General features: G+C 53.6%; 1 protein-coding gene across 4 annotated transcripts in view; it reads right to left on the reverse strand.

The window, feature by feature from the left end:
- Positions 1 to 457: 457 nt before the first annotated feature.
- The window catches only part of LTBP2 (latent transforming growth factor beta binding protein 2), a 111109-nt gene continuing 84771 nt past the window's right edge, over positions 458 to 26795 (reverse strand). Inside the window, exons 18-36 of one of the 4 annotated variants that reach the window (XM_069597067.1) lie at positions 20440 to 20559; positions 15464 to 15583; positions 14261 to 14383; positions 13913 to 14038; positions 13367 to 13492; positions 12162 to 12284; positions 11914 to 12039; positions 11429 to 11551; positions 10658 to 10789; positions 10271 to 10396; positions 9121 to 9264; positions 7964 to 8155; positions 7750 to 7833; positions 6627 to 6755; positions 6181 to 6312; positions 5925 to 6092; positions 5350 to 5631; positions 3853 to 4002; positions 458 to 3410 (exon numbers count right to left, since the gene is read on the reverse strand). In XM_069597067.1, coding sequence (XP_069453168.1) covers positions 3265 to 3410; positions 3853 to 4002; positions 5350 to 5631; positions 5925 to 6092; positions 6181 to 6312; positions 6627 to 6755; positions 7750 to 7833; positions 7964 to 8155; positions 9121 to 9264; positions 10271 to 10396; positions 10658 to 10789; positions 11429 to 11551; positions 11914 to 12039; positions 12162 to 12284; positions 13367 to 13492; positions 13913 to 14038; positions 14261 to 14383; positions 15464 to 15583; positions 20440 to 20559 — 2672 coding nt within the window. In that variant the 3' untranslated portion in view covers positions 458 to 3264. Of the gene's footprint in view, positions 3411 to 3852; positions 4003 to 5262; positions 5632 to 5924; positions 6093 to 6174; positions 6313 to 6626; positions 6756 to 7749; positions 7834 to 7963; positions 8156 to 9120; positions 9265 to 10270; positions 10397 to 10657; positions 10790 to 11428; positions 11552 to 11913; positions 12040 to 12161; positions 12285 to 13366; positions 13493 to 13912; positions 14039 to 14260; positions 14384 to 15463; positions 15584 to 20439; positions 20560 to 26795 lie in introns of all 4 variants that reach the window. The other 3 variants (XM_069597065.1, XM_069597066.1, XM_069597064.1) reach the window with 3 other exon arrangements.

Raw genomic sequence — 26795 nt, forward strand, 5'->3', positions numbered from 1 at the left:
AGAAGATGCTCTTCTTTCTCTTTCTTCCGAGAATTGCACCCCATTCTTTTGGTCTTTCGTTATAAAGCATAAGAGAAGGGTCAGAATTTGGCTGGGACACCCTGTACAGGGAAGCGGGCAGCACTGATGATCAGCGCTGGAAGGGGTAGCCCTCCCCTGAACTCAGGGGCCTGAACTGACACCCTGCAGTGGGCGGGGTCTAAGTGTCCCACACACCATGGCCTTGCACGTGTGTCTCAAAAGGAGGAAACTCCTCCACTTTTTTAGGTATCTAACATTGACGTTTATGATTGCCTTTTAAAATCCCTGTTTGCCATTTCTCCAGAGAAATGCCACCAGGATGTTTAAAGGAAATTTGATTTAAGAAGTACTGAAACAGTTATCATCTGGCTTTAATTGTAAAACATAGATAAATATATAGAGAGAGGGAACATTTAAGCAGTCTATGTCCAGCAGCTGTATTTAAAAATATTTTATTTTTGAATAGGTAAGACACAGTACAAAATTCGAAAAGACACAAATGGGGATACAGTGAAGAGTCTCCCAGTCCTGTGTGCATCCACCTGTTGCCCTTCCCATCAACTAGTTTCTAAGAATTTACCCCACAGATATAACCCCATAGATACAATGTGAAATAACATATGTACAGGAATATTCATCGTAGCATTATTTATAATAGCAAAAGAGAAAACAATGGAAACACCCATTAATAGGCTGGTTAAATAAATTATGACTTGTCTATTCAATGGAGAAGTATACAGTTATAAAATAGACCGAGGCAGTCCTTTATGTGCAAGTACGTATGACGTGAAAAAAAGCAGAAAAGTGCAGAACAGCACGCATGGTGTGCTATTAATATTCGTGTTTCTAACACAAGGAAATATGTGTACAAGCATGGGAACATCCCTGGAAGGGTGACAGGAGTGTGGGGTTTGGGAGGTAGGGCCGTGGGTGCAGCGGTTAAGATGCACGGCCTGAAGGGTATACTGAGGGACGGTGAGCTCTCTGAAACGTGAGGTGTGAGGTGGAGTGGCGGAGATGAGGTTAGCACATATCCACTTCTCTTCTCCCTCTCTAGACAAATAGCAATAGCAGCATACGTTCACTTTGCTGTGCAACCTTCCTTCTTCCCTCAATCTGTTTTGGATATCTTATCCAGGCGTTTAGAGCAACCCCCTTATTTTTTCTTTTTGGGGCTCCATGGAAATGCACTGTTTCTAACCTTTTGCTATTACAAATAATGCTAAAATAAATAACCCCTTACACACGTCATTTTACATTTGGTGAGACTATATCTGAAGGTTAAATTTAAATTCCGAGAAGTGGAATGACTGATTTAAAGAATAAGTGCTTTTGTAATTTTGAAAGACACTGCCATCCTTTTCAGAAGTTGTATCAGAATATATTCCTGTCAGCTATGTGTGTGAGTGTATCGTTTTCCCATAGATGCTTGCCAACTCAACGTTTTGACAAACGTTTAAATTTTTACCAACCTAATCGTTTACAAAAGTGTCTCCATATAGTTTTCACTTGCATTTCTTTTTATTCTGAGTGAACTTCAGAATATTTTCATATGTTTAAGAACTACATATTTTTGTCTGCTGAAAACATCTCAACTAGTGTAGTGACCTAGAGCAGATTTTTTAAGCTTTGTAAGTCCAACTTCCCCATCTGTAAACTGGGAATCAAAATAGTAAGGATTGTTGGATGATTAAATGAAATTTGTGTACAGCGTTCAGCACAGGCCTGGCACATAGCAAGCATTCAATAAGTCATCATGTGATGGCTGACAATCAGAGCAGCAAGTAGGACAGGACAGATTCAATTAAGAAAAGAGGATTCATCTCCACATCTTCAGGCACACGGAGCCTTGTTCATTTACATTGCCATTCATCAGAGAAATGCAAAGTCAGATCTTGCCTTGCCTTAGAAAGGGAAAGAACCTTCTCCTGTGGGAACCCAGTCATGTTGGCAGAGCTGGTGAGGGGGTAAGCACAGTCTCATCTCTAACGTTCAGACTCAGTCAACGTGGTAAAGAAATTTGGTTTAATGTGAAATAAAAACAAAACCAGAATAGCCCAGAAATGTACATTTCTTTATTCCACCGTGGTTCTAAACTCCCTGCTAGCCCAGGCTGGAGTGAGTCTCTACTTGTAAACTCAGTGGGATGCCAGCCAGCCATTGTATGAAGGGGAAAGAGGGCAGACGCCTCTGAGTAGAGAGAGGGAACAACACAGGGAACCTGGGTTCTCCTAAACAGGAATACACTGTATTTCAGAAGCTCAGAAATGGACCTCTTTATTTTTAGCACATCGAACTGGTGTCCACAAAAGGAGAGCTCAGGAGAGACTTGTGTCCTGTAAGAAGCAGTATGTACTTAATGGAGGTCTTCGGAGATAGGCACCCTGTCTCGGGGCAGCCCTTGCTGTGGTGCTCAGGAGCTATCGCTGGGTAGACTGAATGGTTATTTACCTGAAGCTACTGATTATTTTCTTTAGATCTGTATAAAGCTGTGGTGCCCCCCTTCGCATCAACTCCCCATTAAAAAAAAAAATATTGTCCTGTTGCCGCTCTCTCAGGCTCCTTGCTCCCCTTCATGTGCGTCTCTTACTAGCAAGCTAGTATCAGTCTTGCTTCTCTGAGATGAGGGCATCTTCTGCCCCTCTCTGGGGCCATAAAACTGGCAACAAGGTGGAGATGTGGCTAAATCTGGCCCAATCAGACTGGCTGAGTGGTGACGATCACTCTCCAAACTCCTCTCCTGCTCCCTGCCCCATCCTTTTTCGCTTGATAGATTCTGAAGGGCCATTCCAGGGCAGATGTGGCCTCTGATCCAGGTGTATAAGCATCAGGATGATACGTGGATCATGTCTAGAGAAGGGGTATGTGCAGCATGAGGCCGAAGGGCCTTGCACGTTTGCACAGCTTGAGGGGCTGGTTGAGGGCCGTCCTTTGATCAGCATCCCATGGCAAGGCCAGGACAGATGGCAGACTGGGCCTCGTGGCCAGTGGCTGAAGCATTAAAGCACTTGGTGGTGTTTGAGCCAAGCAAGGGCATGGCGGTGTGGAGGCCATGACAGATGCTCACACAGCAAGAGCCGAAGCTGGGGGAGATGAAAAGCAGGCGAGGCTGGCTGGGAGCTGGGCCACAGGGGCTCCGGCCGGTGTTTTCACGGCATCTCCCCAGCTAGGAAAGCTTCCTCAAGGCCCCGCCTGTGGCCAGGGCCCATTTCCAGGTAACTGCCCACACTCGACCCGTCTCTGCTACTCCTTGGCGATGCAGTGCGGGGGGCCTGCCTCAGCCACATAACCCGGGAGGCAGTGGCAGCGGTAGGAGCCCTCCGTGTTCTCGCAGTGACCATGGACACAGAGCGCAGCAGGCCCGTTCAGGTCCTCACACTCATTCACATCTAAGAGGAGGAGAGGGAGGAGAGAGCTGTAGGGAGCCCATGTGCCTATGGCCTGCTGCCCCCGGTTCCCCTCTGGTCAGTAAGCCCTGAGTGCTGCCCCACAGCGGAATCGTCCGTGTGGCAGCCAAAGGACGCCCCAAAGGAAGCAACTCACGGACACAAAGCCAGGGGTCGTGAGCCCTTACTGTGACCATGCTGTCTTGCCCCTGCCTTTCTTCTATCTAGGAACCTCCATGGAAAGGGCTTTCTAATCATAGCGATAGACCTTTGGAGCTCTCACCACCTGGCTTGGTGCCCAGCAGGCCCTCCAGCGGGCAGCAGTGGGTCTGCCACCTAGGCGAAGTCAGGCATCCCTAAGTGAGCAGTGGGCCAGTCTGACTATTCCACATGAAGCCAGGCCGTCCTGCCTCCTGGGCATTGGCACTCTTGATTCCAGACCTACCCACACAGGCCATGTGGGCCGTGTCCAGCTGGAAGCCCTCGAAGCAGTCACAGGTGTAGCCCTCGCGCACACGTACGCAGCGGCCATTCTCACAGCCATTCAGGATGCCGCACTCCTCTGCCTGGAGCCCTTCGAAGCCGGCCTGGTGCTCTGGGAGGAGGGAGTCAGAGAGCCAGAGGGGCTGAGGTCTCGTACCCCACCCTGAGGCCCTTGCCCTCTGCTCAGAGGAGCCTAATGAACTCCTGGGGTAGGGTGGGGAGGGTTATAACACTGTCACAGAAAGAAGGTGAAACAAAAGGCAATACCCCTAAAAAATAAGCATGTGTCATTTTTAGATGGGGAAACCTGCTTGCTTTAAATGAGGCTCTGGGGAGGTGGGGACTCACTGCTTTCACAACACCAGGGATCCTGAGCACTTCAGTATCTCTATAGTTTTGATTTTGTTGTGGTTAGTGGCAGGATGTTACAGTAAAATCTTCACATAGCTTTTTGGGGGTGGACAGGACTGGTAGCAAAAGGGACTACCCTCACTCACCATAAAGCAAAACTGCTCCCAGGTCTGCCTAACCCTCTTCTTTCTCTAAGTAACTCCCCTCCCCTGGAAAAGACCCTCCTCCTAACCTCACTGTAGTTTTGATCAGTCTGATACAGTGGCTGTGCCCGTGGCAAGCACCATTGCACAGATGCCAAGCCCGACTTCCTTATTAGAATCCAAGTCTTGAGTGCTGGAGTCATTGCCACTTACAAACCAGGTCACCACAGTGGGCCTTTAAAGGGCTTAGAAATCCTTAATTCCCATTTCAAACTGTGGTGCTGGAGAAGACTCTTGAGAGTCCCTTGGGTAGCAAGGAGGTCAAACCAGTCAATCCTACAGGAAATCAACCCTGAATATTCATTGGAAGAACTGATGCTGAAGCTGAAGCTCCAATACTTTGGCCACCTTATGAGAAGAGCTTGACTCACTGGAAAAAGACCCTGATGCTGGGAAAAGATTGAAGGTAGGAGGAGAAGGGGACGACAGAGGATGAGATGGTTGGACAGCATCACCGACTCAATGGACATGAGTTTGAGCAAACTCAGGGAGATAATGAAGGACAGGGAAGCCTGGCGTGCTGCAGTCCATGGGGTCGCAAAGAGTCAGAGATGACTTAGTGACTGAACAACAACAATTCCCACTTCGGGTCACAGGTTTGAGCCTGTAGAGCAGGGTGTTCTGCAGACTGTACGTCGCGTGGGAGGAGCGTGCTGCTGGTCCCTCTCAGCTCCCGCAAGCAGCTTTGAGGTTGGGATGGTGTCCTGTATGTTTTAGCGTCCCCTGTGTTAGTTAGGCCATCAGAGGGGGTTGTTAGCGCCTGTCCCTTGGGTGACCCGTGAGAGGGCTAGGTGGATTTTTCCCTTTCCTGTCCTCACCCTGCTGACAGTGATGAGCAGATGGAGAAGATGGAAGTGAAACCGCTTCAGAGCCCACCTCTTCCCCGTTTTTGCAGCAACACAGACCTGGGTGGCTGGCCACATAGTGGGGCTGGAGTTCTGAGGGCTGCAGGGGAGGTTCAGGGAGCGGTATGCGGTCCCCCGGGCGGCCGGCCGTGCTGGGGAAGAGTGGCTCGGGGATGGCGTCCTCGGGGCCCAGGTAGTTGTAGAAGGGGACCCCGTCTGGGCCGTAGAGGCTATAGTGCAGGTCATCGGGCCCGGGGCCGTACTCATAGCCAGGCCGGAAGTGGATCCCAGCCTCCCGCTCGGCTTCGATCCGGGCCACATTGCAGAGCTGAGCGTAGACCTCTGTAGGGAGCAGGAGGGAGAGAGGAAGCTGGGCCCGGGCTCTTGGGAGCTGAGGCCCGGGGTGCTGTTTCTCGACTCAAGAACAGAGGGAGGTGCTGGGACCACCGCCCCGAGTTCCTGGCGGTGTTCCTCTCCCCTAATCCCGCTCTGCCCTACAGCATTCATCCCCAAACAAGACAGAGGGAAGGCAGGCCCGTGACTTGCCCTACTCCTTTCTGAAGCCCCCGCCCCTTTCCAAGGTGAGGACATCCCCTCTCTGGAGGCCCAGCTCTGAGGCGTCCCTGTCTTCTCACCAGAGCTCCTGGGGGGGCACAGAGCACACTGCTGGCTCCAGGCCTCGCCGTCCTGACAGCAGCACTCGGTGTAGGTGGTGCGGCGGCCGTGCAGGGGATGGCTGCACACGTAGTTGGTAACTCTCTTCCAGCAGATGTCCATGTGGATGTCGTGGTCAGGCAGGTCCTCTGGGGGCACAGGGCACGTGAGCCTCCCCATCCCCGGTCCGCTCCCCCTGCTGCGCCCCCCCAACCCCCCACCCCCACTGACCCACACCACTGGTGCTGTTCACACAGCGCTGCTGGCTGAGGTCCAGGGTGAGGGGCGGGCTGCAGAAGCAGTGGAAGGAGCCTTCTGTGTTCACACACTCGCCATTTTCACAGACCATGTCCTGGCACTCGTCATGATCTGGGAGGCAAGGAGACGGGGAGGAACATTGAGGGCAGTGCCCACGTGCCATGTCCACCCACCGCTGCCTTCAGGGAAGGGGGGTTTCTTGTAACTGATAATGCCCCCCACCTCCTGCCCAGCCTGGGAGGCCCCAGCCCAAGGATGACTTGCTAGTAGGTCCCCTCACCCCCCACCTCAGACCCACCTGCTACAGCAGGCATCCTCCCTAGGGAAGGGGGACACTTCCAGCCAGAACTAGGCTGCCTGGCAGGGGGGTGGGGGAGCATTCAGCAGTGGGCCCCAAGGTGGGGAGGGGTGGCTGGCGCCCTCACCCTCACACTTCCTGAGGGCAGCATTGTAGTGGTAGCCAGGGTCGCACAGGCAGATGTAGCCGGGCACTGTGTTGAGACACCGGCCATTCCGGCAGAGCCCGGGCCCGAACATCACGCACTCGTCGGCATCTGTGGGAGGGCAGAGCTGAGTGAGGGCAAGGCGAGACACGGGATGAGGCAGTCCTTAGATCTAGGGGCTCCAAAGCCAGACTGCTGCTGCTGCTGCTGCTAAGTCGCTTCAGTCGTGTCCGACTCCGTGTGACCCCATAGACGGCAGCCCACCAGGTTCCCCCATCCCTGGGATTCTCCAGGCAAGAACACTGGAGTAGGTTGCCATTTCCTTCTCCAATGCATGAAAGTGAAAAGTGAAAGTGAAGTCGCTCAGTTGTGTCTGACTCTTAGCGACCTCATGGACTGCAGCCTACCAGGCTCCTCTGTCCATGGGATTTTCCAGGCAAGAGTACTGGAGTGGGGTGCCATTGCCTTCTCCAAAAGCGAGAATGACTGGGGCCGAATCCCAGCCTTGCCACTTGATGGGGCAGGTGACATTGGGCCAATTGCTTAGGTTGTCCCTTGCTTCAGTTCCCTACCTAGAAAATGTGGCTCCTACTCCTTAACCTTGTAGAGTTGTTATGAGGGTTGAGATGTTAATACATGTGAGGTGCTTAAAATAGTGCTTGGCACATAATAGGCACTCAAGGAGAACCATTTCCGATTCTGCTGTTTTCTTTTCCAGTTTCAGGTATAAGTCCATACCCGAACCACCCTTTCTGAGGATGAGTTCCTCAAAGTTTCCAGCTCTGTAAGTGGGGCCAGGGAGATCAGCAGCTGCCTCTGGCCTCTGTCCCTGTGCCCTGGGAGTGGGTTAGTCAAGGCATCATAGCTTGTTCCTGGAGAGCTCAGCCTCAGGGGGAGTAGAGAAAACCAAAGTGGGGTTGACGGGACAATCCAGGAGGAGCTCAGGTCAGAACTTCCAGCTAAAGATCTGTAGGTCTGTAGCCTTGGGACAGGAAGGTTAGAAGCAACCTGAGAGGTGAAGCCTGCATGCAGAGGCCTCCTGGGGGACTAGGCCAGGCCCACTGAGGTGCGTGGCATTTGGGGAGGAGGGTCTTGGGGAGGTTACCTGTGTATGTGGTCTGTCCAAACATCCAGGCTCCTTCAACAGGGATGTAGCCTTTCCCACTAGGGCAGATCTCGCTGAACTCGACTGTGCAGGGAGGCATCCAAGCTCAGAGAGAGAAAGACTCTGCACGCCAACCCCCCCCCCCCCCCGACTTCTTTCTGTGTCACTCTGCAGAGCCGACTTTGAGAGGACCTGGGACCCTTGGGGGCCTTACCTGAGTCCTCATCTGGGCACAGGTCACAGGCATCTCCCCAGCCGGTGCCCTGGGTGCAGCAGCACTCGGCCTGCGTGGTGTTCCGGCCCAGAAGGCGGGAGCAGGGAGTCTGGTCCTTCTGTCCAGAGTAGCATTCCATGCGGACGGGGCCTGGTGGGTGTGCCCCTGGCCTGGCCTCAGGGACACTCGGACCTGTGTGTGACAGACGCCCCTTATTAATGTCTGTTCATGGCCCCCTGGGGCACCCTGGCCTTTGAATTTATTTAAATTTTAAACATTTATAGGGCACGTTACAGTGTACTTTTATTATCTCACTTGATACGCCTTATGAAGAGCTTATTATCATCAGCTTTCTTTTATAGAAGAGGCAGTTGAGGTTTAGAGAAGCTAGATGACTTGCAGGAGCCACCTAGTGGCAGAGCAGGGAAGTGACCCCAGTTCCTCTGGTGCCACACCCCTACTCTTTCCAAGATACCATCCTGCCTTCCTCCCCTGCAGTGGGGTGGCCCCAGTCCCTGGCATATCACACCATACAGGCATGGTATGGTACACCATTCCATTCCTCTGTGTCACGCTGTACCCCTGCCCCTCCCACTCTTCCTTGTTCCGGGTCCTGCTTGCTTTCCCTCATGTCAGAGAAGGCCAGCTGAATCCTAGTCCTGGGCTGAGAGGCTGAAACCGGCAGCTCTGGAGTGGAGTGGGACGGGAGAGTTTAGCTCAGTTTCTGGGCCTCCCTCACCTAAGAGGTTCCTGGGGTTTGACTGAGGGTCCCTCCAAGGCTCAGATGGTGAGGGACAGGGATGCCTGATGTGCTGCAGTCCATGGGGTCACGAAGAGTGACCCCAGACTTGGCGACTGAACAATGACAACCAAGGCTCAATCTGAGCTCCCTGCCCTCCCCTCGGCCCCCAAGTTGGCATTAGAGCTTCTCGAGCCTCCTGTAGGGTCGTCGAAGCCCTGCAACCTCCTGGAGGTTCCTGGGGCATAGTCGACTTTGCTCCACACTCAGACTCCTCACCCCTCCGCACTCCACACTCCAGCCCTAAGATGCTCCCCTGCCCACATCGCCGAGATCTCTCTCAAGAGCTGGAGCAGTGGAAGCACTGTGTACGCCAGACAGCGGGGGGTGCACCGTGAGGGTGGGGCGCAGGGCTCACCTCCAGCCCCCCGCGGGCGACAGCGCCCCTCCTGAGCGTCGTACTCCTCCAGGTCGCTGGCGCAAAGGCACAGGAAGGAGCCCTCCACGTTCTCGCAGAGCGCTGCCCCACACACCGCTAGCATGAGCTCACACTCGTTCACGTCTGCCAGACAGGAAGACCGGCTCGCGGGCGAGGGAGAGGCCGAGGCCCCTGCCCCTGTCTCCAGCCCCGCAGGCAAATCCCCATCTCATCCCCGCCCCACCCCCGCAACCCCCAAAGAAACAGGCTAAAGGCCTGGGGAAGAGCAGGAAGTGGGTATGACTTCGCAGGAAGGAGGACCAGGTGAGCAGAGGGGATGGGAAGGGAGGGAGAAGGAAAAGGGTGGCAGAAAAGGGCCCATAAATGGACAAGGAGGAAGGGTTCTTCCTTCTGCATATTCCCCAAACGCGCTTCTTGAACCCTTGGGTCTCTGGGGAAGGGTGGCGCCTTCACTAGTGTGCTTGCTCCCCCTGCTGGTAGAAGGGGGGCCTCGCTTCCCTGATCAACCTGGCCACGGTGCCCCAGTGGGTGCGTACGTGTGCTCCACTGCGCAATCGGGTGCCATTCTTTGTGACCCCATGCATGGACTGTAACCCGCCATGCTCCGCTATCCATGGGAATCCTCCAGGCAAGAATACTGGAGTGGGTTGCCATTTCCTACTCCAAAGGGTCTTCCCAACCCAGGGATCAGATGCACGTCTCCTACATCTCCTGCATTGGCAGGTGGCGTCTTTACCACTGAGCCACCTGGGAAGCCCAAGGTGCCCCTGTAGTTCAGTTCAGTTCAGTTCAGTGGCTCAGTCGTGTCTGACTCTTTGCGACCCCATGGACTGCAGCATGCCAGGCCTCCCTGTCCATCACCAATTCCCGGAGTTTTATTCAAATTCATGTCCGTTGAGTTGGTGGATGCCATCCAACCATCTCATCCTCTGTCGGGGGAGCTGAAATCCCCCTTCCTTGTCACTCTGTGTTGAGGGCTCCATGTGGAGCCCACGTGACCCTGAACCTTTCAGGAGGAGGGCCCTAGGGCCCCTCTATGCAGGGCAGCCAAGGTCTGTGGAGACGGGGTCAAGGGCCCGAGAGCCTTCCCTTCCCTGGTTCAGAGCTGGCTAGGCCACAGGCTTCTCACCAACGCAGTCCCAGCCGGAGGGCGAGGTCTCGAAGCCCTGGTCACAGAGGCAGCGGAAGGAGCCGTCGGTGTTGTCGCAGAAGCCATGGGCCCCACACATGGTGTCGTTGGCACACTCGTCTATGTCTGCGGGACAGGGCGGGATACAGTGTAGGGTGTGCTCTCTGTTCGCTGGGAATACTTATTTATCTGGCTTATTAACACCAAGATCTCTGAACACTAACTTCTGAACACAGAGTGAGAAAACTGAACAGTCCTCTTGAATTTTTGTGTAAGCGCTGCTGCATGGAAGACACACAGACAGCTGAAAAAATTGTTTCTAGCCAGGTACGTGAAAAGTAGATGTTGTCCTAGGCCTCCCAGCCCGCAGGCCCCCTCCCCACTCACCAATGCAGTCTCCCGTCGGGGCCATGTGGAAGCCAGGCTGGCAGCCCAGGACACAGCGGTAGGAGCCAGGGCTGTTCTCGCACCTCCAGGCCCCGCACATCGGTTCTCCGAGGTCCTCGCACTCGTCAATGTCTGTCCCCAGGGCCAGGAGAGGGGACAGAAGTGGCCAGGTCACTACCCCGACCCCATATCTCTGGCATGACAAGGTGGTGCTCCTCAACTTCTGAGGTTCTTGATTGGTTCCAAACCACTATGCTCATTTCAACCCCAAAACATCAAGTTCAGGACCCTTTCCCCTGAGCCGCAGGCCTGATTGTCCAGGAGAGCTCTCAGCCTCTGTGACACTCCTTTCCCCCTGCACTCTGCCCTCCACAGCAGAGCACTGTCTACCTCTCTATATATAACACCTTTCCCAACATGTATTATGGAGAGTTGTCTTCATATGTCTCCCTTGCTTAGTTTCAAGAAGATCCATAACTGTCTATTTGTCCCAACAAAATGCATTGAACCCAGGTGGTGTAAATGTCTATTGCATCTATTTGGGTTTCAAAAAACTAGACTGTGTGCTCTGCCACAGCACAAGGACATCCTGGGGGCAATCCCTGAGTCAGAAGAGGCTGAATAAAGACATTATCCATTGGATGATTTATCTATGGAAAGTGCTCGAAGCTGGGGCTCCTGGCCCCAGGGAGCGGAGGAGCTGGCAGGGTGGAGGTGGCTGTCTGTCGACATGGGGCAGAGCCCTGTCTGCTTACCCTCTGGAGCCCTTACCCACACACTCCCCACTCTCTGGGGAGGGCTGGAAGCCAGTCTCACACACACAGTTGAAGGAGCCGTCGGTGTTGACACACTGGCCCCCGAGACACCGGTCAGTGGCTGCACACTCGTCCACATCTAGAATAGAGACGTTTGTCAGCAGGGCCAGCCATGGGTCCCCAGGGCCCTGGGCAGTTTCGCTCAGAGGAGGGCCAGGGAATGGCTCGAAGTAGAAAAGGGCCGGAAGATCTGAACAGGAGTCCAGAGCTGGAAGCCAGAGGCGCCGTTGGGCGTGGAGCCCTGGAACCAGGCAGGGCAGAGGGTGAAGGCACCTGCCGTATGCATCGTGGACAGGCCCTGGAGGAGGGCTCCAGAGACTCTCCCTGACCCCTGGTTCCCGCCCTCATCCCTCAGCCTCCCATCTTCCCATCCCAGGTGGACCGCGAGCCCCTGTCAGTACGCGGGATGACCCCTCGCGCCCCCTGCTGCCGGCTTCTCACCTTGGCAGCTGGTGCCCCCGTCCGCGCTGACGAAGCCGTCGGCACAGAGGCAGAAGAAGGACCCGTGGCTGTTGAGACACTCGCCGCGCGGTGCGCAGTACTCCTCACCCACACACTCGTTCACATCTGCGGGCAGATGAGCAGGTGGTGTCTCCCCCCGCAGGGGGCGATGTTGCCCGGGCAGCGCGCGGTGTAGGGAAACCCTCCGCCCCACCCCGTCCCCGGCCGGGGAGACCTGAGCCACTCACCCTCACACACCGTGCCATTGGCCAGCTGGAAGCCCGGGGGACAGAGGCACTGGTAGGAGCCAGCCGTGTTCTTGCACTCGCCTCCCAGGCAGCTGCTCTGGGGGTCTTCACACTCGTCCACATCTGCAGGGCCACACCAGGAGACGGTAGTACGGAGGGGTGGGGTGGGGAGGCAGAACTGATGGGAAGACCTCCCAAGGGCAGGGATCAACAGCGAGGTCTCCAGAGGACCTGGGGGTCTGCCCGAGGAGACTGGACCCATAGGAGCACCATCCGCTTGTAAACTGGCACAGCTGGGAGAAGCTGGCGAGGGAGCCTTTGGGGAGGAGGATGACTGCAGCTCCCTCCATCCTGCCCCAACCCAGCCCGGCAGACTCCCCTGACCTCCCGCTGCCCACGCTATGCCTGCCCAGGGCACACCTGGTCTCCCCTAGCAGCAACCCTGGCCTAAGTTGGCCAAACCCTACTGCCCTCTTCGTGGCTGAGATTTTACAGAAACAACAGGAAAACAACTGAGAAATAAGTGGAGGAAGCGGATACAGAGAACCTGAGGAGGTAACAGAAAGTGGATTATTTAAATTGGCCTACAGATTGCCCTGGGACTTCCCTGGTGGCTCAGATTCTTTTCCCTGATGAAGAACCCACCTGCCAATGCAAGAGAAACTGGGTCTGATCCCTGAGTGGGAAGATCCCCTGAGAAGGAAACGGCAACCCACTCCAGTAGTCTTGCCTGGAGAATCCCATGGACAGAGGAGCCTGGTGGGCTACAGTCCATACAGTCCATGGGGTTACAAAGAGTCGGACGCGACTGAGCAGCTAACACTTTCGCTTTCTTTCACAGATGGCCTGGTACCAGCCAGGGTCTTTAGAATAATGTCGCAGCACCCACCTTTACAAGGAACTCTGGAGAAGCCTGTTAGATAACAGATCTCAAGACCCCCACCCCCAACAGACAGACTTAGCTGGTCTGCCAAGGCCTGGAAGCCGCACTTCGATCGAACAACTCCCCATGCTTGTGACAAGCACTGAAGCTTTGGTCCAGTGGCTCATTGGCTCCCTAGACCCAGATCTGCAGTCGCCTTTCTGATGCCTGTTTAGGGAGGGAGGGCGAGAACAGGCGTCCCCAGCTGGCCCACACTCCGAGGCAAACTCCCTTCTCTGAGGGTGAAGGGCTAGTCTCCTGTTCCCCATCGGGGGCCTCTCACCTTCACAGGTGTGGCCCAGGGCGCTGGGCTGGTAGCCCACCTCGCAGTCCCTGCAGGAGAAGGAGCCGGCAGTGTTGGTGCAGACTCCGGACGGGCAGACTCCCGGAAAGGCGCACTCGTCTAGGTCTGGGGCAGACAATCAGCCAGTCAGTCACCCAGGGGACCTGGGGATGCCTCCCTCCACCTGGCCAGGCCAGAACCACCCCAGATCTCTGGTTCCCTCTCTGAGCTTGTCGGACTCTGTGGGCCCCCGGGGAAGGGGAGCTCTGGTTCTGGGCCTCTTACAGGACAACCCCCACACCCTCTCCCCGGGGATGCTTCTGGGGCGGCTCGGCCATCAGCTTCCTTCCCTCTTGTCACTGTGACTCCCTTCTCCTTCTGTCCTCATGGAGAAAACAGAAGTGCAAGTCCATTCACAGGGTCCTCTTGCCTGGTCCGGAGACCCTCAGCATCAACCCCAAACCAGGGAACAAACGGAGGGTTCTTTGGGAGGTCCGAAGGTCTGTGCTCTCAGTTCCCCTTGGCCAACCCCCTCCCCAGGGTTACCTTCACAGGCGGTGCCATCCTCATTCACCCAGTACCCACTCTCGCAGGCTGAGCAGGTGAAGGAGCCCTCCGTGTTGAGACAGAGGCCCGTGGGGCACGAGGCCCGGATGGCACACTCGTCGACATCTGAAACAGGCCATTGAGCTCTGTGTGGGGCTCTCTGCAGGACAGACATGCCAGGCTAGCCAGAGGTTGACAGGGAGGTGGGGGGTGGGGTTGGGGGGCTGTCGGGGAAAGACAGTCTCTGCAGCAGCACTGTGTTGGGTCAGCTCAGGGATGTGGGCCAGAGGGAAGGAGCTGCAGGTGGACGTGTCGTGGATGGACAAAGGGCGCTTTGGATCCTTGTACCTTGGCAGCCCTTCTCATCTGGGGTAACTTCGTAGCCCTGCTCACAGGAGCATCTAAAGGAGCCCTCCAGGTTGATGCACGTTCCGTGGGTGCAGACCCCAGGGGTCAGACATTCATTCACATCTGTGGGAGAGAAGCCCAAGCTGGCCTCCTATCCCTTGCACAGCCTCCAGCATCAGGCCGAGAGCATCTCCATTAAGAGGCCAGGAACCAGCATTCCGAGGGGCCCTAGCACCCTGAGAAGGACCAGAGGACATTCCTGCTCCTGGACCCATCTACCTTGGCTGGGTGCCCTTCCCCCGCCAAACTAACTTCCATCCCTGAGCTGACTTCAGCTCCATCCAGTGACACAGAGCACCCTGCAAGTTCCTAGAAAAGGGGGGCCAGGTTCCCCTCGCCCCAGCCCTGGGACTGATTTGGCCCATTTGAGGACACCTGGAGGCAAGTGTCTTAAGACTTCTGCCTCACCCTAGAGTGAGTCTGAACCTCTCTGGTCTCCTCCCCGCCAACCAAATGGGTATGACCGCAAGTTCCCAGCCCACCCACCAGCTTCAGCGGGCGAGTGGGTAACACAGAGCGAGGCCAAGTTCTGCCTGGGTGGTTGAAGGGCAGTCTCAAGGGCCTGGGAAATGCCTGCCCTCTCCAGAGCCTCAAAGTCTCTATTCACGACTCAGTCCCTCCTGGCATCCCGAGCCCTGGGCCCTTCTTCCTGCGAGGGTTGAGGGAAAGAGCATTCCTCCTACAGCTGACATGCACCGCCCCCGACCCCGACCTCCAGAGAAGACCACCTGCTGTTCTCTTAGGCGTTGGTGTTAGAGGTTGCTTTTGAGGTCCAGGAGGGCAGAAGACCCCTCCACACCACTGGCATCAGCCTCTTCCAAAAGACGCCTGGCACCTTCAGCCTACCTAGCAGAATCCAGCCCCAGAAGCCTCTGGAACCTTGGGCTGCATGTAGCTCCTGGACGGATATGGCCAAGGAGCCTAAGGGGCCCTCCTACCCTGGCTGATTCAGAGGGCAGAGCACCAGTAACTGAAGCACACCCACCTCATGCCTAATGTCATGTGGAAACCCAGCTGGGTCACGAAGGCAATAGCCTCCAAGCCATTTCCCTCTGCCCTTGCCTCCCCCCACCACCTTGTGTGGGCTCAACCCAGAGTCCCCAGGCCAACAGCCCCCTCCATGCCTTGGCAGGCAGCCCTCACCTACACAGCTCCCGCCCTGGCCCCTGTAGCCTTCCTCGCAGGGCAGGCAAGTGTAGGAGCCGGGGGAGTTGACGCATCTCCCATCAGGGCAGGTGCCAGGGTGACGGCATTCGTTGATATCTGCAAAAATAACAGCCCCTGCCTTGGTCATCTCTGGGAACCACGGCCCGCGGGTGGGCTGTGAAGGAGCACATCCTTGACCCTGCTCTCGGTCGGGGGGAAGGAGGGATGTCAGTTCCTGTACAGATGGAAACCAGGAAGATGTGAGTGTTCTCTTGTGTTCCCACCCCCACCTCCCACCCACCATCCTGGACGAAAGAGGGAGGGAAGACCGAGAGGAAGGGAGAAGCCCTGATGCAGGAGGCTGTGCTCTCAGTAGCTTGGGGAGGGTGAGAGGGCTCGAAGTCATGAGCTGGACTCTTGGGAAAGACCTTCATCTCTCCCTTGTTCATTTACAAGGGGTGACGATGATGGGATTGGACGTGCTTGGCACAAAAGGCCCCAGAGACCCCACGATAGATCCTAGCTGGGCAATGAAGGCAAAACAGGCTTCCTGGCACCCAGAAAGGAGGACAGAGGATGACTCCCCCAATCTTTGATGTGGCCAAGACCAGCCCTGAGGCTGATGCAGAGTGAGGCTGACGCAGAGGCTAGGAAGGCTACTGGAGAGGGGAATTTTCTTCTAGCTGAGAACCACGTAGGGTTCCCACGCCCACTCTGGTGAGATTCAGGAAAGCCAGCCCGAAAGGATGAGTCTGAGCACCGATCAGACAAGCAGGGGGAGGAGGGAGCCATGGAGGGAGAGGAGCCAGTTCTGGGAGATGAGAACAACAGGGCGGAAGGCGAGCTTTCTCCTGAGAACGGCACACAGGGCTCTGCCCAATGCGAAGCCAGCATGCTGGGGAGTCCAGCTTCCAAGGCACCCCAGCCACCTGAGCCGAGTTGGTGAGGTCGGAACCCGGGGACTGAACTCTGGGTCAGGACGGCAGGAAGACGGTCAGCTCCTCTGGCCCAGTGTGCAGGCTCCCAGTCACTCTTCACTACAGACAGATTGACTGAGCTCCAGAGGAAACAGGACGGTTCACCTTCCCTGCATGGGTAATTGTCGCCCTCCTGCAGGAAGTCCACCTGCTCACTCATGCAGATTCAGAGGCCCTACTGACTAGGAGGAAGACCTGCTCAGCACCCAGGGAGAAGAAGAGAAAGGCAGGAGGCAGGGCCAAGGGTCAGAACACAGGCTTCCTGCAAAAGGACAGGGGCCCGGAAGTGGAGGGTGAAAATGAATCTCCTCTGAGGTTGTTTGGTCTGCAGGAGACTGGGTCCATCAGAACCCTCTGTTCCAGGGAAGCGGTCACCTCTCACAGCCAAAACTTCACCCTACGGGTCCACATGAGGAAGACATACACAGAGCAGAGGGTGTTTCAAGGGTGTGTGTGCTAGGAGATACCCAGAACTCCTGGGCAATCTCAGGGACACTGAGATAAGGCTCATCTCAGGAAAGAGGGCAACCAAGAACCCCTAGTTGGGTTGTGGTGATACCAGGCTAAACTATTCTAGAAGCTCCTGTAAAAACAGAACTGGAGAGAACAAGGCGGAGGTGGAAGAAATGAAGGTTCTAGGGCCATCAGCTTTGGCCAGCAGCCTGGCCTGCCAGTCCTGGCTGAGATACCGGAAGCAAGATGGGCAAAGCCATTGGGAATGAGCCGCAAGTCTGCTTCAGGGATGCGAGACTCAGGGATGAAGAGAAAGAGATGGAGGCAAGTATCCTCCTCTAAGACCACACCGAGGAAAAACGGAGTCTTTGGACCTCTCCTGCAGGGTCAGACAACATCAGGAGATTAGACTTCATGGGAGCAAAGGGCTCTGAGCTCTGCCCTGCCCCAAGTGTTCTGGGCACACCTGCGGAGGTGGTGCCGGAAGTGCATCATGTTGGGCATTAGGAGACCTGTGGGACAAATCCTGCTTCACTGAGAATTCCAGCTCTCACTTTTTGGGTCGTGGTGGGCTTGTGCCTCCTGGTCCCTTGTGGTTGGGTGGGGCAGGAGGACTAGTGCTGCCCAGTAGCTTTGAGTGGATATCATGTATGTAATTTATGGGCCCAAACACTTATTTGTGTGCAACCCTGCAGAGTGCTCTTTCTTTCTTCCATGGACAGTGGCCACATTCAAGATGCTCTTCCTTTAGCCTGGTTCAAGATGAGAAGATGCGGACCAGGACCCCCGGCACACCCATGATGGATATGTGGCTTTGGTCAGATATCAAGTCTGCTATGTCCTATACGACACTAAGATTGAGGCTGGTTGTTACTGCAGCATAACCTGGCCTATCCTGGCACACTGCCACGGGCTTCCTTCCACAGGCCAGAGCCCCAGCCAGTGATGTTCATGCCTGGGAGGTGGGGGTGGTGGGGGAGCAGAGGGTCAAAGCAGCCCCTAGTCTCTACCTCAACCAGGGCGGGCCTTTTCTAAATGGGGGCCAATATATCAGAGCCACTAGCCAAGCCAAGGATGAATCCCTGTTAAAAGCACAGGCTCTGAAGTCACCAGATATCCTGAGGATGTCCCACCAACCTTTTGGTGCCTGGACGAGAGCCAGATGTTTTTTGCCTAGTCTAGGGTTTAAATTTTAACCTAAGATTATGGTATGTTTTGGTAAAGGTTTTACCCTGGTTGTCGGGGGGCAGGCGCTGTCTATCTTTTTTATGGCTGTATTCCTGGCCCATGGCTGGGACACAGCTGGCGCTCAAGAAATGTTTGCTGACCAAAGAATGAGACCATGTGATTCACTAAAGTTTCACATCCTCTTGGTATGAGGTTGCGAGAAAGACCCCAGAAGACCCCGGGAAACAGGCACCCCAGGGACCAGCTTGCCAGCCTGCTGTCTGTATACCGGGCAGATGGTGGAGCTCCTCTAACCAGCGCTGCAGTCTCTGCTTGAGGAGATGGAAGGGTACTGTGAGAGCACACAGTGGGCACGGTGCTCCTGCAGGGGCTGGACCCATGGGTGACCTTGGGGGTAGGTGGAGGACAGCGGAGCCCTGGCAGTCTGCAGGGGGACCTAGCCCCTCTCCGTGGGAACCCAGAGTCCCGAGACGACGGAAATGCCATGGAGACTTTGGACAGGCTGCTGTCCAGACCACTCGGGCCCTTCACCAGAGACTCTGAGTTTAAGTGGAGAGAGAGTGGTTTCTTAGTTGGAGGAAGAAGAAAGAGGGAGGGGGAAATTGACTGGGCTCCCGGGGTGATGGGCTGGGGCTGTGGTTACGGATGGAAACCTGGAGGAGCGTGCAGACTACATCAGTCTTGCTTTCAACAGACTCAAGAGTGTCTGTCCTGGGCCAGGAACCCAGCCTGACCTCCCAGCCAAGTTGTGTGTGTCTGGGCCCTTTCCTCCGGGAGGGAAGGAGGTGATCCAGAGGCACGGGTTCGGGCACTGGGGGAGACAAGACATGAGAGAGAACGGGCTCCCCTACTTGCTGCAGGGCTGCCTGTGCCCTTCACATGGCTGTTCGGCAGGTTAACCAGAGCCCCTGCCATGGGCGTTATGGTTTCCACCTCCAGACACTGAGACAATAAGCCAAGCCCGTATCTGTCTCCACCAGAGCCTGTGCCCTCAATGTGGACTGGTTAGTATAAATTTGAGACTTCAGATGTCCTTGGATTTTCCTAGTTCATTTCCTTTGATTTTACTTTTTAATCAGGTTTCATGCCAAATGAATAATGTTGGATGCTTAAATGAAGCAATCTGTTGAGACCCTAGTCCAGCACCTGGCACTTATAACAGGCACCCATCAAATGCCAACTCCCTTCACTCTTTCTTCTCCTGGAAAATGCCAGACTGTCTGTGGTTCAGTAAGCTCATGAGGACAAGGGGAGTGGGGTCTGGTTTTGATCACAGTGGGCCTGACTTTAAAGAGGGAGGCATTGAGAGGGGGAGGTGAGACGCTGGGGATTCAGACAGGTATTTGTCTGTCCTGCACCTCCTAGTGACCTCTCCCCTGGACTCTGCTTCTGTAGTAGCTGCATTGGGAAGCGGGGGTGGACTCCCTTCACCAGACACACAGGCTCATCTCTTACTTCCAGGATCTTCTGAATCCAGGCAAGCCCTGGCCGTGGGAAGCCAGGAGGCAGAGAGGAGTCTGCACCTATCTTTGGATCAAGGGCAGGACTTCCTTCCAGAGAGAACTTTGATTTACTCTCCCCCATTCTTGTCTCAGCCAGTTGGGAGCACATGACCCAGGCCTTTTGTGAGCCTTTGACACCCCAGCCTGGCAGGGAGGTGAAAGTGGCAGGGCTGCCGGGAGCTGGCATGATGGTGGCAGGTTCAAGCCAGTCTGTGAGGACATCAGTGGGCAATGTCACAGCCAACTTGCGATATTGGGAAAGGGGGCTGGGATGAGGGCTCATTCATTCATGTTTTTCAACCAGCGTGTATTGGCCCAACGCATGAACACTTGTCAGGTGTCCGCACATAGCCGTCTAAGGATACAGCCCAGCTTACAGCCTGACAAGCTTTAGCCAGTAGATCAAGCCTGATGCCTGAGGCACCTCCCAGATATCAGCCTTCCCTCTACCATGCAACTCAAGTGGTGGGCAGAGGTGCACAGAGGGGAGCCCCTAGGATCTCATGTATGCAAAGTTACTGGGCTTCTATGCTGTCAGGGCAGACAGGATGCCAAAATCCCACTAAGGGAACAGAGAGGCTCCTGGAATCCTAGACAGGTCTCTCTGTGCACAGGAGTGGGCTCAGGGGTAAGCTGGAAGGGGAGCTGGTGCTGGGCAGTGCATGGGGAGGGACAAGGAGATGATGGGGAGGGATCAGGAGATGATGGGGAGGAGCCAGGAGATGATGGAGAGGGACAGGAGATGGTGGGAAGAGATCAAGAGATGATGGGGAGGGACCAGGAGATGATGGGGAGGGACAGCAGATGGTGGGGAGGAGCCAGGAGATGATGGGGCCGGCAGCCCATTCCTTACCTTGGCAATGTCCTTTCCTGACCATGATGTAGCCCTGGTCACACTCACAGTGGTAGGAACCCTCCGTGTTGGTGCACCGACCCCGGCTGCACACCCCTGGCTGCTCACACTCATCTATGTCTGTGAACACACAGAAAATCTTGAGTTGGGGCCAGCCCTGCAGGGGGTCCTGGGGCATCCCCTCAGAGGCCAAGGTCAAGGATGCGCATGATGAGGCCCAGACAGGGAAGACGTCCTTGCCAGAGCCATGAATGGCAGGGGCTCCGAGGCCAAGTCAGACTGACCTAGCTCAGGCCTCTGCAAACTCATGCGTTTCCTTCTCCCAGGGAAGGTGGCTACTTTGGGGGCCCTTGGAGACCCTCACTGTCTCCTCACTCCAGTGCAAGGGCTGGTCTTGAGGTCAGGTGGCAGTGGATATGCCACTATCCGAGGAGGCGACAAAAGTCCCCCTCTTGACCCCAATACATCCCCCAGAGCTCTGCTCCTAGAGTTCTTAGGGGCCTTCTTAAAGGTTAGTGAAGTCGCTCAGTTATGTCCAACTCTTTGCAACCCCATGGACTGTAGCATACCAGGCTCCTCCATCCATGGGATTTTCCAGGCAAGAGTACTGGAGTCGGTTGCCATTTCCTTCTCCAAGGGATTGGCCCAACCCAGGGATTAAATCCAGGCCTCCAGCATTGCAGGCAGATGCTTTACTGTCTGAGCCACCAGGGAAGCCCAAGGTTAGGGATTGGGATTCCCTGGTGATCCAGTGGTTAGGACTTGGTCCTTTCACTGCCAGGAGCGTAGGTTCAATCCTTGGTTGGGGAGCTAAGATCCTGCAAGCTGTGTGGAGCAGCCAAAAAAAAAAAAAAGGTTGGGAATTAAGCAGCCAGTGAGAGACAGTATCTTAGGCAGCTGTGGATCTGTTCCCGTGGTTCCTTCTATTGTCCCAAAGCATAATGGGGCCCTATAATGGCTTGAAAGCCCAAGCCTGGTCGTGCCTTCCTCTTTAAGGCCCCACCAGGGTTCCCTGCTGCTCAGACTTCCTCACAAGGCCTCACCACAGCCTTGCTGTGTTTGCCGATCCCCACTGGTCTAGCCTCCCCACTGGTCTAGCCTGTAAGCCTTCATTCACACAAATGCCTCTGCTTGGTTTGATGGCCAGCAGAAACTTGCTCCAATTTCAAGGATGGATTCAATTTATCAATTCTAGATGGCTCTGGCCCATCTTTGCATAAAATGTTTCCTAGGTATTTCTAATTTTCTTGAAGAGATCTCTAGTCTTTCCCATTCTGTTCTTTTCCTCTATTTCTTTGCATTGGTCACTGAGGAAGGCTTTCTTATCTCTTCTTGCTAGTCTTTGGAACTCTGCATTCAGATGCTTATATCTTTCCTTTTCTCCTTTGCTTTTCACTTCTCTTCTTTTCAGAGCTATTTGTAAGGCCTCCCCAGACAGCCATTTTGCTTTTTTGCATTTCTTTTCCATGGGAATTGTCTTGATCCCTGTCTCCTGTACAATGTCACGAACCTCCATCCATAGTTCATCAGGCACTCTATCTATCAGATCTAGTCCCTTAAATTTATTTCTCACTTCCACTGTATAATCATAAGGGATTTGATTTAGGTCATACCTGAATGGTTTAGTGGTTTTCCCTACTTTCTTCAATTTAAGTCTGAATTTGGCAATTGGGAGTTTGTGATCTGAGCCACAGTCAGCTCCCGGTCTTGTTTTTGCTGACTGTATAGAGCTTCTCCATCTTTGGCTGAAAAGAATATAATCAGTCTGATTTCGGTGTTGACCATCTGGTGATGTCCATGTGTAGAGTCTTCTCTTGTGTTGTTGGAAGAGGGTGTTTGCTATGATCAGTGCGTTCTCTTGGCAAAACTATTAGCCTTTGCTCTGCTTCATTCTGTATTCCAAGGCCAAATTTGCCTGTTACTCCAGGTGTTTCTTGACTTCCTACTTTTGCATTCCAGTCCCCTATAATGAAAAGGACATCTTTTTTGGGGTGTTAGTTCTAAAAGGTCTTGTAGGTCTTCATAGAACCATTCAACTTCAGCTTCTTCAGCATTACTGGTTGGGGCGTAGACTTGGATTACTGTGATATTGAATGGTTTGCCTTGGAAATGAACAGAGATCATTCTCTTGTTTTTGAGATTGCATCTAAGCACTGCATTTTGGACTCTTTTGTTGACCATGATGAGATCAAATTGCCAGCATCCATTAGATCATGGAAAAAGCAAGAGAGTTCCAGAAAAACATCTATTTCTGCTTTATTGACTATGCCAAAGCCTTTGACTGTGTGGATCACAATAAACTGTGGACAATTCTGAAAGAGATGGGAATACCAGACTACCTTACCTGCCTCTTGAGAAACCTATATGCAGGTCGGGAAGCAACAGTTAGAACTGGACATGGAACAACAAACTGGTTCCGAATAGGAAAAGGAGTACGTCAAGGCTGTATATTGTCACCCTGCTTATTTAACTTCTATGCAGAGTACATCATGAGAAACGCTGGGCTGGAAGAAGCACAAGCTGGAATCAAGATTGCCGGGAGAAATATCAATAACCTCAGATATGCAGATGACACCACCCTTATGGCAGAAAGTGAAGAGAAACTAAAAAGCCTCCTGATGAAAGTGAAAGAGGAGAGTGAAGAAGTTGGCTTAAAGCTCAACATTCAGAAAACGAAGATCATGGCATCTGGTCCCATCACTTCATGGGAAATAGATGGGGAAAGAGTGGAAACAGTGTCAGACTTTATTTTGGGGGGCTCCAAAATCACTGCAGATGGTGACTGCAGCCATGAAATTAAAAGACGCTTACTCCTTGGAAGGAAAGTTATGACCAACCTAGACAGCATATTGAAAAGCAGAGACATTACTTTGCCAACAAAGGTCTGTCTAGTCAAGGCTATGGTTTTTCCAGTGGTCATGTATGGATATGAGAGTTGGACTGTGAAGAAAGCTGAGTGCTGAAGAATTGATGCTTTTGAACTGTGGTGTTGGAGAAGACTCTTGAGAGTCCCTTGGACTGCAAGGAGATCCAACCAGTCCATCCTAAAGGAGATCAGTCCTGGGTGTTCTTTGGAAGGAATGATGGTGAAGCTGAAACTCCAGTACTTTGGCCACCTCATGCAAAGAGTTGACTCATTGGAAAATACTCTGATCCTGGGAGGGATTGGGGGCAAGAGGAGAAGGGGATGACAGAGGATGAGGTGGCTGGATGGCATCACCGACTTGATGGATGTGAGTTTGAGTGAACTCTGGGAGTTGGTGATGGACAGGTAGGCCTGGCGTGCTGCGATTCATGGGGTCGCAGGGAGTTGGACACGACTGAGCAACTGAACTGAACTGAACTGAACTGATGGCTCTGGCTATCCCCCCCATTCCCTGCCCACCACAGTCAAATTAATAGAGGACTCGCCTTTTCCCCCCACCCCCACTCCCAGCAATGGTTCAACACTTCACAGAGGCTCTGTGCAGATGAGATAAGGTCATCCATGTGAAGGGCTTAGCACAGTGCCTGCCCGGCACGAGGTAAGCGGTGAATTATTATTATTGTGCTCAGTCTCCAAGCCGTGTCCAACTCTCTGCGACCCTGTGGACTGTGGCCCGTCCATGGGCTCCTCTGTCCATGGGATTCTCCAGGCAAGAATACTGGAGTGGGTTGCCATTTCCTTCTCCAATTATTACTTTTAGTATTATTCTAGCACTAAACCTACTCCATAGAACCCAAGCCCCTCTGCCTGGCATGTGAGCTCTCTCATGACCTGGCCCCTGCCTGGTTCTCTTATCGTGGTTCCTGCCTCCCACACGCCTCCTAGCCTCAACAGCCACATAGAACCTGCTTCTGGGCTTCTGCCTGCTCTGCCTCCTTGCCTGGAGTGGCTTCACACCCACCTGCTTGGCTGTCTCCTTTCCATCTCTCACTGAGGCTGCCCTCGCCCTTCCAACCCACAGGGCCCTTCCCGGGGTTCCCTTAGGGATGAGTAGGGATGAATAACTGCTTCCCCCCACTCCCATGACTTCTGAGAATGTGCCTTATTATTCCCATGCCCTTAGTGCCTAGCCCAGAACCCCCAGAGTACCTATTGCATGAGTGGGATTATAAGCATTTGTTTTCAGACAGTGTTTTCATCTGAGCAATATTTCATAACACTTCAGTGCAGAGCGGAGTCACTAGTAGGAGGTGTAAAATGTGCACTCCGAGGCCCACGTCCAGAGGTTCTGATCCAGTAGTACTGGGGCGGGCCTAGGAACCAGCATTCTAATAGCTCTCCAGGCAATTCTGAAATAACCGGTCCTCACTTTGGGAAGCTCTATTCCCAGCGGAAGAGGAAAGGAAACTTGCTAAAGAACTCACTAACTGCTGGGGCCAGGATGACTGCTGGATGAATAAGGCTGGGAAAATGGACTTGTTCTATGGAGAAAAATGGAAGTGGAAAAGACTCAGTCTTAACACCCATACAAGGATGGACTCCAGATGGATTAAAACATGTTGTGAGGGACTTCCCTGGAGATCCAGTGGCTAAGACTTCACACTCCCAAAGTGAGAGGCCGGGGCTGGGTCCATGATCGGGGACAACAACTAAGACCCAGCACAGCCAAATAAATAAAATACATAAGCAAATAAAATACATAACTAAGTCAATAAAAAAACACGTCACGAAAGGCAAAACTGTGGCTGTAATAAAGGAAGGTGTAGAATATATTTGTGACTTATAGTGGGGAAGGAATTTTTACATAAATCCCTCAAAGCATAAAAATAAAGCAAAAAAGGTAAATTTCTATACACCAGAACTAAGAATTTCTGTTCAAAGAAGGATACGTGGATAAGGTCAATGGGCAGAGGACAAGAGGTAAGAATGATCATATCTAAACCCAGGCAAGTATCTGGAATATATAAGGAACTCCTAAACAGCCACAAGGGAAAACAGGAATGACCACTGAACTGAGCAAAAGATGATGACAAGCAATTCCTAGGAAAGGAGACCCAACGGCTAACATATGAAGAGATGTTCATATGTACCAGTAAAGCGAATGTTATTTTAAATATTTAATTTAAATTATTATTTAATAATAATTATTGTTCAGTCATGTCTGACTCTTTGTTACCCTATGGACTGTAGCCCACCAGGCTCCTCTGTTCATGGGATTCTCCAGGCAAAAAATGCTGGAGTAGGTTGCCATTTCCTCCTCCGGGCGGGGGTAGGGGGGGAGGGCAGGGCGGGGAGGGGGGAATCTTCCTGCCTGGGTCTCCTGCATTGCAGGCGGATTCTTTACCGCTGAGCCATTGGGGAAGCTCAAATATTTAATAGTCAAATAATTTGTTCTCAAAATTGTAGTGGTTTCTGTTAATTAGATAAATTAATGAAATAATTTATAAATAAAAATATTTAAAATAAGGAGGATACTCTTTTATGAGAGTAGCAACATTTAGAAAATGGATGTTATTGGATGAGGCCTCATCAGGTGGCAGCCATGCCCTATTGGAGAAGCTCTGAGAGCTGACCTTGAGCCTCCGGCCTCCTCCTCCAGCTGGTAGGCTGACAGAGACATCCAGGCACCCAGGCTGGCATGTGGCAGGTCCCCTTGTCTGGGTCAGACCTGGTGACACCCTTCCCTGCAGCAGCCACTGCCTGTCCCGGGCCAGCACCTTGGGCTGGGCCTGCAGGAAGCGGTGCCTCCGGCCCACAGCACTTGCCAAGGCTGCAAAGCCCACCAGAGAAGCCCCTTAGCCCCCAGGCCTCTGCCCTCGATAACTCCAGGCTGTTCTGAGCACTGCTGCCTGAGTCACCTCCCTGAGAGCCGGCTGACCGCACCGCCGCCCTCTGCTCGCAGACCTCTGCTGGCTGCCGCTGTCTGCGGGACGGCAACCAAGCACTTCAGCCTGGCGTGGGTTCCCGCCACTTCCTCCACATACCGGGCGCTCCCATCACTCTGGATTTATTGTTATTCCCAGAGTGCGCCAGGCTTGTTCATGGCTCTGCCCTCTGCAGAAACGCTTCCCTTCCCCCGAAATACCCTCCGCTTCTTTTCCTTTACCGTGTGTGTGTGTGTGTGTGTGTATGTGTGTGTATGTGTGTGTGTGTGTGCTGGAAGCAAACCATGCTTTGGGGCCAGGATGATTTTGATTCTGCTTCCAGCTCAGCCACGGCTCTAGGTGTGAGGTCTCTGGGTGTTTCAATTCACCTCTCTGAGCCTCCGTTTGTTAAACTGTGAAATGGGGATAAGGGTTTCTACTGCATGGGGTTGGGTGGGATGATGAGCGTCACAAAATAAAGGGCTCACGATGGCGCTGGCACATGAGAACAGCTCATTAAACAGTAGCTGTTATTATTCTGGCCCCACTCAAACATCCTTGTGGGA

Source organism: Ovis canadensis, chromosome 7, assembly GCF_042477335.2.
Source record: "Ovis canadensis isolate MfBH-ARS-UI-01 breed Bighorn chromosome 7, ARS-UI_OviCan_v2, whole genome shotgun sequence".
Classification (NCBI taxonomy): Eukaryota; Metazoa; Chordata; class Mammalia; order Artiodactyla; family Bovidae; genus Ovis; species Ovis canadensis.